The sequence below is a fragment of the Atta cephalotes genome (assembly GCF_000143395.1).
Source record: "Atta cephalotes unplaced genomic scaffold scaffold00033, whole genome shotgun sequence".
Classification (NCBI taxonomy): domain Eukaryota; kingdom Metazoa; phylum Arthropoda; class Insecta; order Hymenoptera; family Formicidae; genus Atta; species Atta cephalotes.
In genome coordinates this window covers 901167-917658 of record NW_012130097.1, presented here as the reverse complement: position 1 = coordinate 917658, position 16492 = coordinate 901167, and the positions used below count along the sequence as shown (strand labels likewise).

General features: G+C 31.4%; 2 protein-coding genes across 2 annotated transcripts in view; both read right to left on the bottom strand.

Moving 5' to 3' along the window:
* Window positions 1–9769, bottom strand: part of LOC105621338 — an 11257-nt gene extending 1488 nt beyond the window's left edge. The window contains exons 1-13 of the mRNA XM_012202803.1: window positions 9515–9769; window positions 8681–8812; window positions 7161–7500; window positions 6462–6506; window positions 6259–6384; window positions 5832–5981; window positions 5617–5745; window positions 4868–5052; window positions 4543–4651; window positions 3750–3968; window positions 1915–2126; window positions 740–956; window positions 412–607 (exon numbers count right to left, since the gene is read on the bottom strand). Of these exons, the coding sequence (XP_012058193.1) occupies window positions 412–607; window positions 740–956; window positions 1915–2126; window positions 3750–3968; window positions 4543–4651; window positions 4868–5052; window positions 5617–5745; window positions 5832–5981; window positions 6259–6384; window positions 6462–6506; window positions 7161–7500; window positions 8681–8812; window positions 9515–9769 (2315 nt within the window). The remainder of the gene's footprint in view (window positions 1–411; window positions 608–739; window positions 957–1914; window positions 2127–3749; window positions 3969–4542; window positions 4652–4867; window positions 5053–5616; window positions 5746–5831; window positions 5982–6258; window positions 6385–6461; window positions 6507–7160; window positions 7501–8680; window positions 8813–9514) is intronic.
* Window positions 9770–11700: 1931 nt separating this feature from the next.
* LOC105621337 (putative vacuolar protein sorting-associated protein 13B) lies at window positions 11701–15362 on the bottom strand. The gene is made up of 10 exons (XM_012202802.1): window positions 15282–15362; window positions 15051–15208; window positions 13773–14027; window positions 13641–13696; window positions 13036–13525; window positions 12513–12669; window positions 12336–12432; window positions 11898–12196; window positions 11773–11819; window positions 11701–11731 (listed from the first exon to the last, which is right to left on the bottom strand). Exons 1-10 carry the CDS (start codon window positions 15360–15362, stop codon window positions 11701–11703), a joined length of 1671 nt encoding a protein of 556 aa, XP_012058192.1.
* Between the last annotated feature and the right edge of the window lie 1130 nt (window positions 15363–16492).

Below are 16492 nucleotides of genomic sequence, written 5' to 3'. Positions count from 1 at the left end.
TACCTTCTTCTCTCTCTCTCTCTCTCTCTCTCTCTCTCTCTCTCTCTCTCTCTCTCTCTAGTTGTAAGAATTAAAAAAAAAATGAAGAACAATTTGAGATTAAAGTTAATCTATATTAATAGAAACAGGCATAATCTCAAGAGTGAGATTTCAAAAGTTCGATAAAACAACAAATATTGAATATAATTCATAACATAGATGTAAAAAGAGTACATTTACATATATGTTATCTATTGTATATTAGCAGTTATTTATAATTATTATAGCAGTTATCTATTTGTTGAAAATAAAGATTAAAAGTGATATTAAATATAATAGAAAACATTGAAAATCGAAATATCTAAGAATTTTTATGGGATATGTGTACTGCATACGATTGTAGTTTTAAGAGCAATTCGTCACTCGCGTTACCGTATCTCCATAGTATCGTCGGTGACACTGCGTATAGCATAAAGCACGCCTCCTGCAATAAACATCTCTTCAAAACGACGGTGATCGATACTGATATTCCACGCGTATTGAATGATCATTTTAGTGGGATCCATTTTCACTACCACCGTATTTTTACCACTACAATTAGGGGATAATGGGTAAATGACCCACAAACCTGCAGAAACGCCGTATATTGTATTGTCACGCTACAATGGTTCCGTTTTATGTGGAAATAAATATTTTCAATCATTCAATTATTCAACTTTATATGTAGAGCTTGAATATTTGTCTGTCCCGCAGATTTTACCATTTTCATCTACATTGAAATCCGTGTAGGTAAAATTGCGCGTGTAAAGGTAGTTTTGGCCGTCGACCTCCAAGCACGGAAGCTGCATTTCGCATTCGGAAGAGACCGGCTTGCATCTCTGATGATCCGAGGGCGCGTAGAGATCGTATCGAAGGACCGTCGATCGATGAATGGGATTGTAGAAAAACGATTTATCGTAAACTACATGTCCGTTACCCTAAAAAAAAATGTCAACCGCAAGCTCAATTCTCGCTTCAGGCATTTTCCATGTTTAGACGTTAAAATTTTCTAACGAAAATATGTACCCTTATTTTATCGTAGTTTTATAGTTACTTTTAAAACTCTGGAAATTTTGTAACTACACGATTTTGCTGAATATGTATTTAAAATTGTATTTAGTTAAATACAATCTGATCTGAAAATAATTTCATTGAATCATCAAAATAATTATCTAGAACTCTCAAGCATGATAAGTAATGTAAAAAAAGTTTTATATTCTAGCAATCAATTGAGTATTATTTGATTATTTTAATGGTCCAACAAAATTATTTTCAAATCAGAATCTAGCTAATTTTTTAGATTCTTCAGTAAAATTTTTTTCGTGAATAAAAGAATGATTTATTAAAATATCTAAAAGAAATCCCGCACTGATTATATAGGAAATTGGATTCTAGTGGAATGACTTTATTTTAACACGTACATGAAAGAAAATGTAAAGTATAAAAAAGTTATAGGCTTTCTTCTCAAAAAGATTTTAATTTGTATAAAAAGTCCAAGAAATTTTCTGAAAAGTTCTAAAATTAATCAAAAATTTTAAAAGTGTCAGAAATTTACGTAATTTACAAAATTTACGTAAACATTTGAATACTGAAAAATTACGAATACTGAAAAAATTTACGAATAATTTTGATCAGAAAGGTCCTTTATATAGATACAGATCTAAACATAATTTTGAATCATCAAAGTAATGTAGGACTCTCGAGTACGATGAGTAGTGCTACAAAAAGTTTCAATATTCCATTAGTAATCAGCTTGAGCGTCCTACTTAATTATTTTAATAATTCAAAATTATTTTCAAATCGAAATCTAGCTAAATTTTTAAATTTTTCAGCAAAATCGTTTCTTCCATGTATAATTAAAGGCATCTCGTTGTTTGTTATTCTTAAGTTGCCAACCTGGAAAGCATAGGGTAATTTTTTCTTAAGCGCCGTATTGTTCTTGAAGTCTTCCTTCGATTTGTATTCATAGATGGAGAATGTATCGTTGTGGCGAGTAACCCAAAATCTGTCAGGCATGATATCGTTGGATGCATCGTGCATCCAACTTCCATAGTGATCGTCCATGTTTCCTTTCAGCACAGGTTTTCCTATAGCCTCTATAAAACCTTCTGCGAATTTACCAACATCGCTTATTAACTTTTACGTCCTTAAGTCGGGAGAGTTCACGTGGAAAAAGATCGTTTTTTAGTCCACGATATTACGGGCACTCGTGTTTGACGAGAGTGCCGTCAGTTCGTTAATTACGTAAACTTCCGCGATATTACGATCCTTTAGTCATTAATTCACGGGGGGAGGGGAAGTTCTCCGCTGTATACTTAACCTGCCATATGTACACGCTCGTACGAAGGTAGATAAATTAAAAATTAAATCAAAAATAAATTTCAATCAGTCGCGTAAAATTTATAAAATTTATATCTTAAATATTAAATATTTTTTTCCAGCGCGACTATCCAAATCATCAAGTCAAAAAAAGTGAAATAATGATTATTTTTTATGCATAAAAAGAATAATTCTAAAATATCTTAAAAATTATCTAAGTAGTATATATCTAAAACTGTTCAAACTGAAAACTATTTTGCAATACTGATCATCATATTGAATTTTCTGCATAATAATTTTCACGGTTCAATAAATTTATTTTTAAATCTGTATTTAGCTAAATTTTTTAGATACTTTAGCAAAATTGTTCAGCAAATTGTTCTACGTGAAAAACCCTTCAGGCATTAATATAATAACTAAAAATAACACTACTTATCAAATTTTCAGATTAATTATAATAAGGACATTTAAGCGAAAGAAAAATAGCATTTACTCTTATTTTCTTCACTGGTCTATCTAAATCAAACATATAATTACATTTGCTTTGGCGCTCATGCTTAAGCTTCATTTTATCCTTGTTGTTAATCAAATATTAAATAAAGACACATTCTTACAAACAATGTGAGCGTCAATACGAACGCAGCAACATATTATATTATCTAAATAAAGAAAAGAGATAAATACACTCAGATAATTAAAAAATATATAAAATTTTTTTAACTGCTGCAAAAAACAAAAACGTGTGTTCTTTAAATCTACGAAAAATATATGTAATTTATACGAAAATTATATTGCCTTTTAGTTCCATCTATTTGAAACTTAAAAGAGACAAGCTTAATACCAACTAATACTCAGTTAGCAACAGTGAGTGAATAGCAATCGTTTTCGGATGAGACAACAAAAACATAAATAGAACGCTTACGTTTTAGAAATTTCATATTCGTTCAGGAAAAACAAGATGATAAAGAGTGACTTAAGTGATTGGATGGCAGCGCTTCATTCGAGAACAATATTTTTTCTTAATTTCTATTTATTTCATAAAGATAAAAATATGTTACTAATAAATTTGTAAAGAATTATCGATAAGATATCCTTTTTGTTTTACATTATTATTTTCTTATTTTGTTTTTGTTTATTGTATCGATTAACAAGAATTTTCGACAAATATCATTTTGCAGCGTTTTGCTAAATATGTACATATACATTGTATATGTATTGTATATATGTATTATATATATAATGTATATATATATATAATGAAAAAAAAATACATATTAAACCTATGTTATATTGGGAAATGTACATTACGTTACGTATGCGTTTACACCAAAGCTTTGCACCTCTAGAATTAATTGATCTACCTTGCGCAAGAACGCCGTTGGAATACATTAGTTAGAATTGATTAAACGTACCGGTTGACCGCGGCGGTGGTCGCATAATATTAATATCGTTCAATGGTTGAACATGCAGATGGTCTATTATATCTGTGTACGTGCACTTTGGGCACGTGCAGGTTTCTTGCGTAGGGATGCACAATTCTTGCTCCTGATCAACGCTCATGGGCATAGGATGACCATATGTTATGTGCTCCTCCTTTCCTGATTTGTATTTCTCGACGTCTTTTATGTCGTCTAGCATTATTTATTATCATTAATTAGAAAATTTGATTAACAGAATTATTTTCTAGAGATAGGCGTTAGGATCAATCTTAAAAAAATTATGTTGAAAAAAATAAAGAAGCCGATTCTATAACTCTTAACTACAGTCATTGATGTTATTGCACAGCTTTTTTACTCTACATAATATCTGCGCAACGATTGTCATTAAGAGTTACAGAATTAATCCTTAAATTTCCAATCTCAAGAAAATCTTCAAATTATACAATGGATATAAAATGTGCTTTTCAGAATTTGTAACATTTTGTTAATATTTTTATTTGTATATTATTTATTAATATTTTATATCTATCTTTCTTGTTTCATTTTGAATGTTGAATTGGAAATGCAAATAATAGTGTATTATATTTTTTGCCTGGAAATATTATGCTATAAGATAATGTAGAATAACAGTGCACATCCTCACAAACTCGGAGGCTTCCTTCTATATCCTTCATGTTGTAATTAATTAGTAATTCCGTAATGGCTCTTTAGAATTCTATTATTAATGCAAGGAGAAATACAAGGTAATACAAGGTAAAAGACAAACCGTCTACTATAAAGGATCCCTTGACAGTGTCAAAATCGTTTTTTGCCACGCAGTGATAAGTCCCATGATCCGACGTAGTCACCCTCGCGATTCTCAGCTTCATCTTCAGCTTTTCAAAATAGTTTCACGTATTGTAAGTCACCTCATTTGTTGTTAACATATAGCAGACGAACAGGAACGATTTATTATCGATATTTATATATATATACGATAAAATACAAATTATTTAATGAAATAAAAAAGAATAAAAAAGAAAATCGCGTAAAAAGCGATATAACGTGCGCGAATTTGACGAAAGTCCACGAATACGAATTCAACGGGTTACCTTGTAATTATCACGCCTATCGTAAACCTCCGTTCTGTACTTATCCGACATTTTCAGGCGGCGACCATCACTGCGTTCCCAATATACCACCGGCTCGGGAAAGCCTTCCACCTCGCATTCCAATGTCGCTGGATTTTGGTTTCGTACAAGTACCACTTGGTTGCGTATACGAATGAATGGCGCAACTGGAACGCGATCGATTATCAATTTTACCTACATCTGTACCTATTGATTCGTGCAAAACTAGTTTTCTTTTCGAGTTATTCTAATAATACTAAAACTTAGAAAATATTTATGCGTGTTATCTCGCTATCACATGCGAAATTTTTTAAAACTTTTGAAGACATTACTATCACGCAATTTTCGCATTTACAATGAAATATATACATATATTAAAAGTAAAAAGTAGAATAAAGAAATTTTATATGCAACATTTTAAAATATGAAATTATAGAATAAAGTAATAATTAATAAGGTCTAAAGTTTTCCATAAAAATTTGTTTAAAATGTATAAAACATACATTTATTATTATTTTATTATTATTTTATATTATATATTATATAATTATATATTATTATTTTATAGTATATTTATATATATTATTCTTTTTAATTTATTATGTAAGAAATTTTATCGTCAATATTATTATATAAACTTTAATTTTTATTTTATGATTTCAAAATAATAATATATTATATCAAAAAATATGTACGTATATTCCTTTTAATTAACATTAAAACGTGCTTACATTTGACTTGAAGCTTGAATCTCTTAGATCGTGCCGGAGGTATTCCGTTATCAGCATTGCACATATAGTCGCCCATGTGTTCTCGGTTCACCAGACTGATATTGAACGTATGGCCCGTAACTGAGCTCGCTAGAGTCACAAGATTTATGGGAAGATTTGTTAATTCCGCTCCATCTGTTCGTTACTTATGATTGAATTAAAGAATTCGTTTATACCATGCCAAAGGCCCATCGGTATCATGGAACCGTCTGCTTTCATCCATTGTATAACAGGCTGAGGTTTCCCACTCGCGGCACATCTCAGTCGTATTTTGCTACCTTCTTGCACGGAAATCACGCCACTTGAGTTTAACGACGGTGTAATCTCTGTAAAACATCAATTTTCAAAGATTGTGAAATCTTCGATAAAAAATGCAGAGAGGAGATACGCAATTACGATAATCAATGTGATGGAGAATTATTAAATTTGTCTTGCGATAATATAAAACATATATGATATAATGTATAAACAATATAAAATATAATAATATAATAAATATAATAAAGAATGTGTAAACAAATGCAGTTTGTGTTTCTACAATTCAATATTTTATTAAAAAGAAAAAAAATAATGATTTTGCTAAGATAGTGAAATAATTCTTACCTACGATGGATGGCGGTATTAATATGTCATTCTCGTTGTAATCATTCATGTTTATTTTGTATGCCTGTATGCCTGATTTGCCATCCTTTCCAGGTGCTCCTGGATGACCAGGTGGACCTATATCTCCTAAAGCATGAACAAATTGATTAGTAAAATATTTATAAAATGAAGAAATGGTGATAATGATAATCTAGTGACGTTACCGCGAGATCCTGGTGGTCCTTGAGGTCCCGTTTGTCCTGGTCTTCCTATATGAATACAAATTGTTTAATCAATCTTTCATTTGTGAGATATTACGAAAAATATTTATACTCTGCTATTAATATTTGTAATATTACATAATTTACAACTTAATTAAAGAGTAAAAATTTTGACATAAAGACAATGTGTCTTATAAACTTAAATTAGTAAATTAAATCTAATTTAGAGGAACGTAGAAAAAAATTCAACAAATTAAAAAGTTGAATTAAATTAAATTAAATAGTTTCTCTCTTCTCTCTCTCTCTCTCTCTCTCTCTCTCTCACGCGCAATAATTAATATACATTTTTTAAATTAAAATATATTATAATAAAAAATAAAAAAAATTTTGTAATTATTAAATATTGATATGCATTGTAGAAGCGATAATTTTAATATAAAATTTTTAGTTTATTATTCGTACACGGAAAAAAATAGGGTTTCCTACATAATTATTTTAATGATCTAATAAAATTACCCAGAGTTTGCAGCAATATTATTGCAAAATCTCAAAATTGCTGCAATTTTTATCCAACTTTGTTGTAGAGATATGAATCCAGATTTATATATATTTAAATTTTTAGTACTTCAGTAAAGTGCATTTTCTCGCATCAAAATTTCGAGTGCAACTTACATTATCAAGTAATTATATATTCAAACGTACCGTCTGTTCCGTTTCTTCCAGGCGATCCAGGCAATCCGTTTGCACCTGGCTTACCGTTGCTCCCGGGTACGCCGTCCAAACCACTTCTACCGGGAATGCCGTCCAAACCAGGCTCGCCCGGTACCCCATCTCTCCCGTCGAAGCCAGGCGGACCGATATCACCCTTAGTTCCTCTGGCACCAGGATGACCGGGCTGTCCTGGCGGTCCTTTCGGACCTTCCATCCCTGGGACACCCGGCAAACCTTGTTCGCCAGGAGGACCTGGATTTCCGGGTGCGCCGGGGAGACCCGGTGGACAATATTTTGCAGATGAACGGCAAAAATTCTCGATCACATCGAACTGAAAGGCAGACAAATAGATACGTTATAGAATGCTTGATTTTATGGCGTATAAAAAATGAAAAAATAAAATCTTATATATTATATTAAAATTTTTTTATACTGTAGTTATTTCTGTTGTAGTGAAATATTTCCGCCTGATTTTGTAAGCGTCTTGAAGTTTTTGGAATCTTTAGCTATTTTCTTTTTCATGTAACAATATATTTGAAATATTTAAATTAAAAATGAATTATCTCTATAAATATAGCTTTATTTAAAATATAAAGTATGATCCTATATATTACATACATAAACGATATGTAATTCTTTAATCGAATTTTATTCTTATATTGAAATTAATATAATAATGACAAGAATATGTTTGCATGAATGTTATCGTTATTTTAGTAGTATTATTTTACCCGGTAAAAAATTTTTCATGCATGAATATGTATAAATATGTATAAACATACATACACATGAATATTCATACATAAACATGTATAATTATATATGAAATATGTCTATACATGTTCATACATCCTTCTTTCTTTTGTAAAATTACTTTTTAGTATAATAGAAATAATAACAGTAATATGTATAATAATATAATGTGCAATAATATAAAAATATAAAAAATAATTAAAGAAATAATTTTCACATTTTTTTCACGTTTGTTTAAAAAAAAAACAAATTTGGAAAAATGTAATTGCTCATACATAATAATGCATAATTTTATATATAATTATACATAAATAATTTTTTTACATTTTTTTCAAACTTGATTTTTTTCTAAAACAGATAGTGTGAAAATTACCTTTTTAATTATTTTTAATGTTTCTACGTTACTATTATTATTTCTATTATATTAAAATAATTTCACAAAAAAAAGATGTATGGACATATTTCATATATAATTATATTATGTTTATGAATATTTATGCGTGTTTATGTATGTTTATACATATTTATAAATGTTCATGCACGAACAATTTTTTACCGGATAGTAGCGTTTTAATTTAGCATTTTAATGCAGAAAATAGGTGTAACGGATACTTAGCTATCTTCTACACACGTAATGTTCTACATAGATGACGGAACTCGTCGAGGAACATCACAACTCGGCAAGTTTGAGGAGAGTATTCACGAGGATGTGTATCGCGAAACAGGATAACTAGTTCTAACAATCACACAGAACTGACTTGTATTCGTGTGTCGGCGTTCAACCAGACCCAATCCTGACCTCCGGCTATCGTTGGCGAAGACGCGGAGCCGGATATCATCGGGGAGGCGGTTACCTTCTTTGTACCTTGTATCTCCTTGTCATCTCGGATCTGTAACCGAGCGGCCCGAGCAATCCCGCGATATTAAGGGAGAGAGACCTGAGATATCCTCGAGGAATTAAATTGGCAAGTCAAAGCCCCCGCAGTTAGGAAATCTCGAAAATTAAATGCTGGGGAATTAAGACACGAAATTTTTCTTTTTCAGCAAAATTTTTTAGAATAATTTCTCTTTTTTCGTATATTTTCCCTTATTTCGTGTAATTAGTGCAACTGCGTAAAGTTTTAATTCAGGTATTTTGTATGCTTTCTGTTTTTCATTGCCCTTAAAAACATTTAAGGTAATTAACTGGAAGATAGTTATTAACTATTTATTTTAAGTATTAAAAATACTAATATTTAGTGCTTTCAATATTTAAAACAAGTAATATCACTAGCTTTCAGTAATTAGAGTAATAAATTCGCGGGAAAAAAATGTTTCATATATAATATATAATTATATAAAATTATATAAAAAAATTAACATATTTTATATACAATTATATATAATTATATATAAAATATGTTCATATATATATATATATATATATATATTTTGTCATATATATAATATATTTTTTGTTTAGATTTTTGTGAGAGCTAATATAAGGAAATTTCAAACTTCCAAAGTTTCTCTCTTCATTAAAAAAAATTTTTGCTTCACACAGAATTGAATCGTAGATTTTTGAGAACGTTCTCCTTAGCTATTTTACATACCCGACTGGCTATATCCGAAACAGCATTGTCTTCGGAGGTCGGCAATGCGCTGCTGCGTCTTCGCCGTGGAATAGCCACAGCCTCTGGCGGATACAAGCTTTTTACCCGACGAAGATCACTCTCCACGTTCGTGATATACTTATACAGATAGACGGACGTGAAAAACTGAATGATAAATTGTAGCAAAACGAGAATGAGCAACACGCGCGGCTGGAGAATCCAGCGTTGCACCAGTAATGCACTCTTGCTGTTCATGCTGACGTAGATTTTTAACTCCTGTGAAAAGTGTTTGAAAAGCCTCCTGTGCATCGAGTGAAAAAATTATCGAGTGAGAAAATTATCGCTAATTTATTTTTAAAAATTAACGAAAAATACCAAATGAAATCCTCATAAAGAAAATGTTCTGATTAAATCAACAGGACCCAATAAAAATAGCACTTTGGTGAGATCAGAATTTCTAGTTATCATCTGACCAGAAATTCTTTTTGTTCTCACTAAAATGTCATTTTTGAGCCCTTTTGTTAGTTTTTTTTAACCAGAACAATTTTTTCAGTTTAAATCACTAAATCCTGATTAAGACAAGATAACAAAAAAGTCTTCAAAAATCATTTTAATTAAATTATTCGATCGCTTTCGCCGAATTATTGTTGTTAGCTAATAAAGCAATCAGTGTGTTACACAAACGTGCGAACGATAACACAGCGATGTGTATAGCGCGAAGACGCGATGCGCGGCAGAACGCAACTATTTCAATTGAATATCTCTGGCACGCCGGAGAGAGAGATCGGGGGAGAGAAGCACATAGATCTGTGCCGTCTGATTGGTTACTATCAAGCGGAATTGACTGTGTATTAAACTTCTGCAACATCTGAGCGTTTCACATTTCCGTTTCCTACGTTCTCCTCACCACTCTCCCGTTTGTCGTAACATTTATCTTAACGCTAACTTTCTATTGTACAAACTTTTCCAAACGACGATCATATTTTTGTGGCACTCGTCATTGAAAAAAAAAATACTTACAGCTTATTTTAATATTAATTTTATATTTCACACACGGTATTCCTTTATTTCCTCGGCGCACGCGAGTGGAACGCTCGCGAGGTGCGTTAACGAGAACGCAGTTTACACGGCGGTTTGTGGTGTCCGTTCGTGTGGTCCTAATGTAAACTAATATATAAACTGTGAACCGATGCCGTCGTCGGCTCGGTATCTGACGAGACGCATGCGTGAGCATTTCTCTGTGTATTACACCACGGCCAATTGTCATACATTGCACGTGTGAGACGTGCGTTGCGTGTGGTGTGCACCGACGAGCCGGGACAATCGCAACGTTCGTGAATGCACACTCCGTTTTGTTCAACGGCCACAGGCACAGCCGAGCGCGTGTCAATGGGATACGTTCCAGTCTTAATTAAAAAAAGGGAAGAGAAAAAAATCGATTTCATGCTGCAGTCGCTGTAACAGTCTCTTTCTGCTCGTTATAAACCGCTCGGTGGCGAATTACCACTCGGTAATACCACGACGGTAGTTAAATTGGAACTTCACGCTTGGTGGAGATGTATAGATTTCCAATGAATCGTATAATTATTATTCCATATGCATCTATAATTGTAACTCAAGGATCAGGATGGAAACGAGAGATGGAAGAGAAACGAGTCGGTATCCTGCGAAAAAAATTTAATACACAAATATGTATTGTATGTATATATACATATATATGCAAACATGTACATATACATAAGGTCTTCTCTCTTTTTCTTTTAAAAGAATCGAATAATAAACATTTTCTTAAAAGCTGCAGAATATCACAGTATAGAGACCTTCCCAAAATTGATGAAGGAAGGTACATAAATTCATTAATGTACATATTATACACATTTATACAGTTATTAAAACTAAGAATTTGCTCGTTAATCGTGCGAATCCGCTTGACTGTTAGAACAATATTTATCTTCTGTATGTAGAACGATTTCTATATTATGCTCGGGATCCTCTTTCATTTTTATGTCTATATTTTGCTTCGCAGCCTGTTGACAATAAGATTCGTTAAAAATTGATGGATTAATTCTGATTTTTCTTGTCTTCTAATAATCTTTCTCACCAAATCCAACGAAGCTAAAAAATATCTGGCCACCTCATAAGAGTTCTCCTTTTGAATAACATCATCGAAATTAATTCTTTGTTGGTCACTCATCTTCAGAGTGTCCATAATCCGCGACGTATAATCGCGAATACAAAATGTCGATCTTTGTTCAGCGTCGCATAATTTGGGCTGTATCATCTCGTGCCACTGGTCGACAGTTTCCTGAAATTCATTCTATTAGCAATCTATAACCAGTATATTTCCACTCTTATTTATTGACCGTCAGTTAAAATGACTTACTGATAAAAAATGTGAATCTGAACGAAACCAAACGTCACAGAAAGTTTCGTGTGGTGAATTCGGTGACATATCCATAGGACTGTGAAATTCTGAAATCTCCTTATCGGTCGAAGGTGTTATGTTACCGTCGACATTCGTCGTTATGGCGTTGATATATATGTCCGATTCGGTATCAGTATGTAATCGAAATCCTAAAAGATCTGATTCTGCGTTCATCACTTCTTCGTATCGCAAGGGATCATCCTCTCGTATGCACTTCACACAAGAACGCAAGTTTTTATTAAACATACTTGACTTATCTGAAAGACGAGTAATTTAGTATGGATTAATATGTAATTTAAATTAATTAATTAATATGTAATTTAAATTTAAATATGTAATTTAGTATGGATAAATTTGTATTGAACGATTTCAATTAACAGAATATAATGGATTTACTTTTTTGTTTTAAAGAAAACGAATTTTCCAAAATATGCAGGAGATTTTTTTTCATTATACTCCGTCGTCTTTTACACGATGCGTGATTTTGTTTCAACTGCAAGTAAACAGAATATCATCAGGATATTATTAGAAAGAAACATCACTAATTATCAGTAAAATTGTAATATAACATACCAATTTTGGAGTAGACTTTAAAGTGGAAGATTGTCGTATTTTAATTTTTTTACTTTCATTCAGAGAAGTCTTTTTTACAAAATCAATACATAAGTTTGATTGCGTTAGATCTCCATTTGTATCGTTTAATATCGCTGAATCATCTATCGATGAAATTCTAAAATACCAGGAATTTCAAAATTCCAATAAATTTATTATTATATAAATTATTACATTAATTCTTTCGTTACGTTCGTGAAACATATTACATGATATGGCTATACGAATTATGCGCGCTCGTTCAAAAATGATTATGCCTAAAAATCATATTTAACTACCTATGTAATATATTATTCTCTTCTATATGATCTTAGTGATAAGAAAAGAAGACATTGAGTAATAAAGTAAATAAGTCTTCTCAAATGTCGAAATCTGCCAATAAAATGTATGTTATATTAAAATGTAAGCGCTTATGCGTCGAGCGATTACAGTTACCTGTAATAATGAAAGGGTTAAATAGCATTAAAAATAACAAAAAATATACCTTCTTTCTTTCGAATTCACCGACTCAGGTGGGCTATCTAATACACTGCCAACGTCTATACAGTGCATACTTTCGTTGATATTAGTGTTCAAGCATTGCTTTTCCAAATTATTTGATAAAACAGTATTATCAATATTAGTTAATATCGGTGAATTTGAATGGGATGGTGTATTTGCAAATGTCTGACTCAGAGTATTCATGAGAGTTACGTCGTGGCAATTATCGCTTGAAATATTCGTTGGCGTTTTGACAAACATGTTGTCAGTATTTCTAGATATAGAGAGATTTTGTTGGCTCAACTCCAAAGACATGGTTAAATTAGAGATCTCTTCTTCTGGCGAATTATTGTCTCTTTCAAACTCGGAGAACGTGTTAACATTTTCATTATTATTGTTATGTATAGTAGAATCCAATGCCGAAGTATCGCACGAAAGTCTGTACGAATTCGACAAAGAGTTTTCTTTAATAGAGACATCGCCACAATAAAAATCTGAAACACGGGTAATTCTAAAGAAATAAATCGCATTTATTTTTATATTTATTTATATTTATTGATCTATTTTCCATTTATTATTAAAAATCTATTTGTATAACCAACCACATACCTTGAGGCGCAAATTCATCAACCAATGTATCATCCATACTTAAATTCTGATTGCACCTATGAAATATTAGATATGATTAATTTATCTAAGTACAATAGAAAATTGAAATGAATGAAAAAGAGAAATACTCACCGGAAATCATATTTTTTGCCAATAACCTCCCCGTTTACATCATAAATGTTGATAGATACGTGTGCAATACTCTTCTCTAATTGAGTAAATCGACGGCTTTTAGATTTAACCGACTCATGTGCTACATAATTCTTTTTAATATCGATATGTTTGTCTACATCTTCTGCAAAGTTGACAGTTTTAAACTTGTGAAAACATACATCAGTCATTTTTCTATCTCTCTTTTTAGTAGGATTCTTTATCGCCTCTTCTTGCCTGAAAGACAGTTTTATACATATTATTATAAGCTAGTAATTTTTAATTAATTAGCGAACTAGAAAATTCTTTCGTTTCCTGTTACAATTCTTTAAATTTTAATTAGTATTATTTATTTTAAAATTTTCTTAGCTGACATTTATGGGTGAACTTGGTAAAAATTTTTCAGAATTGAATTAACTTAAACTGAATTAATAACTTTATAGCTTTTTAAAAAATTATTCGGACCTTTTATATAAATTGGAACACTTTATAAGCACAAAGAAAATTTATATAAATAGTATATAAAGTTATTAATTCGGTAATTCTGAAAAATTATATGAAAAATTCTTATCAGGATAGTGCACCCATAAATGCTAACAAAATTTTAAAATAAATACCAATTATCTTTTTTAGAATTCTTTATTTATGAATCCTAAAATATTCTAAGATTTTTAAGATTTCTCATTCTTTAATTTTTTATGAAATCTTATAAAATCTGAAAATATTTAAAGTATTAAAAAAAAGTTTTTTTTTTTCAAAAATCAAAATGAAAAATTTTAGAAATCTTAAAACATTTTACAATTCACATATATCAAAAATTCTAAGAAAATATGTAGATTTTCTCAGTATTTCTGTAATGTGTTCTGATTTGTATAAAAATTCTGAGAAAAATTTTTATCAGAAGTATACTTTGAATTATTGGGTCATCTGGAAAGTTCGTGCCGATGCTGAAGGAAAATTGAAACGCAGAAAATTTAAATTTTCAGTATACATTTATTAAATTATATAGGTTAGTCGGCACGAACTTTCCAGACAATCCAATAATATTTTAAACCTTTGTCTGAAGTTAATAAAATTTTTGTTTAATTTAAAGATCAAAATCTAATAAATATTATATAGCCTAAAGAGTAAACTAGCAGAAAAATATTTGTCATAAACAATTTTTCAAAATATAATTGAAAAAAATGTCCATCCTGAATTCTCAGACACCAATTAAGTTAATTATTAATTGGGGTTAATACATTAAGATAAACCACTTACTCTTGAGTTGATAACACATCTCTACAATACTCGACTTTAGTCCAGAGAGAATCAAGTCTATGCACATAGACAGCCGTTGAATTTTGTAAAACAAGTCCGGCATCGCCGAAACTTTTATTACACGTTGTATTAAACAAAGAGCAGTATTGTTCCAGAGTCTGCAACAATAAGAGAGAGGTTATTTCAATACATATCGCATTACTATCACACTCTAAGATTTTATTAGCATACCTGAGCGAAGGGAAAATTCCATTGTGCCAGCTCTCTCACTGGCTTCGTAAGTTGTAAACCGATGTCTTGCACGGTGACCATTTTTGCCGTTTCATAAACGTCACAGCTATCCACATAGAAGTCATAAATCTATCAATCTGTTTAAAGAAGCGCCACTCTCACACCTTCGACAACGTTATCTGGAAACTGATAAGACGATCGAAGTCCATTAACAAAAGAAACAGAACACTATCTGCAAAGTCTGTTTTTTTTATCATTGCAATTACAATTTTTATCCGTTTTCGTTAAATATCAACTATATATATTTATTTTCAAAATGTACATTAATTTAATTAACGAGAAAACAAATCTAACACAAGTATTTCACTGAAGAACAACAAGTAAACATTATGCAGCTAGCGTTTTGTCGCTTTGGCGGGATATCAGACACTCTAATGTCTAGTCCATTGATCGAGAGAAAAAAAAACAACATAAAAAGTGACAGTCGAGACAAATAATTGAACAAGGGGTTCCTTGTTCAATCGCGCGCAGGCTCTTTGCTTTTCAGAATTCATACACATCCAATTATCTTAATCCAGGAACTAGAACACTTTCCCTAACCTCACAACAACAACATTCGCTACAGGCTACAGGCTATTTAGAATATTTGGACATAGATCGCGAGAGCAGGTAGTCGAGCAAACACGTTCCCAAATCCGATCCACCGATTGCTCACAGAATTACAGAAGTGACATGCGTGGACGTAAAGTTGCGCGCGAGCCAATCGCAACACGCGACTGATCGCGTTATCCCTTCCCTCCTTCCGCCGTCGAATCGCATTCGCATAATGGCGGGCCAGCCTATCGCGGCGTTCGCGGCGTTCGGTGGCCGACTTTTGAAATTTGAATTTGTGAGTGCGTATTTCAGTCCGATATTTACCTCTTATCGAAATGCACACGCTCTTCTAACACGGCGTTCAATTATCGACGTAACGTTTTCTTGAACTCTAAACGCTACGATAAAAAGCGACGCAGTAAGTAATTATATTAAGTTCTCGTTACGACACAAAGTCTTTTTTTTCAACTAAGTATGCATATTATGTAACTTACGTATTTATGTTACGTATTATGAAATTATTCGGAATGTGGATTTCCTAGTCGGAATTGTTCAATTATTCCTTACAATTCCATTATATATATATATATATATATATATATATATATATATATATA

Bases quoted from the DNA above. Each gene is read 5' to 3' on its own strand.
- LOC105621337 (XM_012202802.1), bottom strand. From the start codon at position 15,362: ATGGTCACCGTGCAAGACATCGGTTTACAACTTACGAAGCCAGTGAGA. The intron at 12,670-13,035 runs GTATATTTTTTG...CTGGTATTTTAG, and splicing joins GTGAATTCGAAAGAAAGAAG to AATTTCATCGATAGATGATT. The intron at 11,820-11,897 runs GTAAGTCATTTT...AATGAATTTCAG, and splicing joins CAGATTCACATTTTTTATCA to GAAACTGTCGACCAGTGGCA.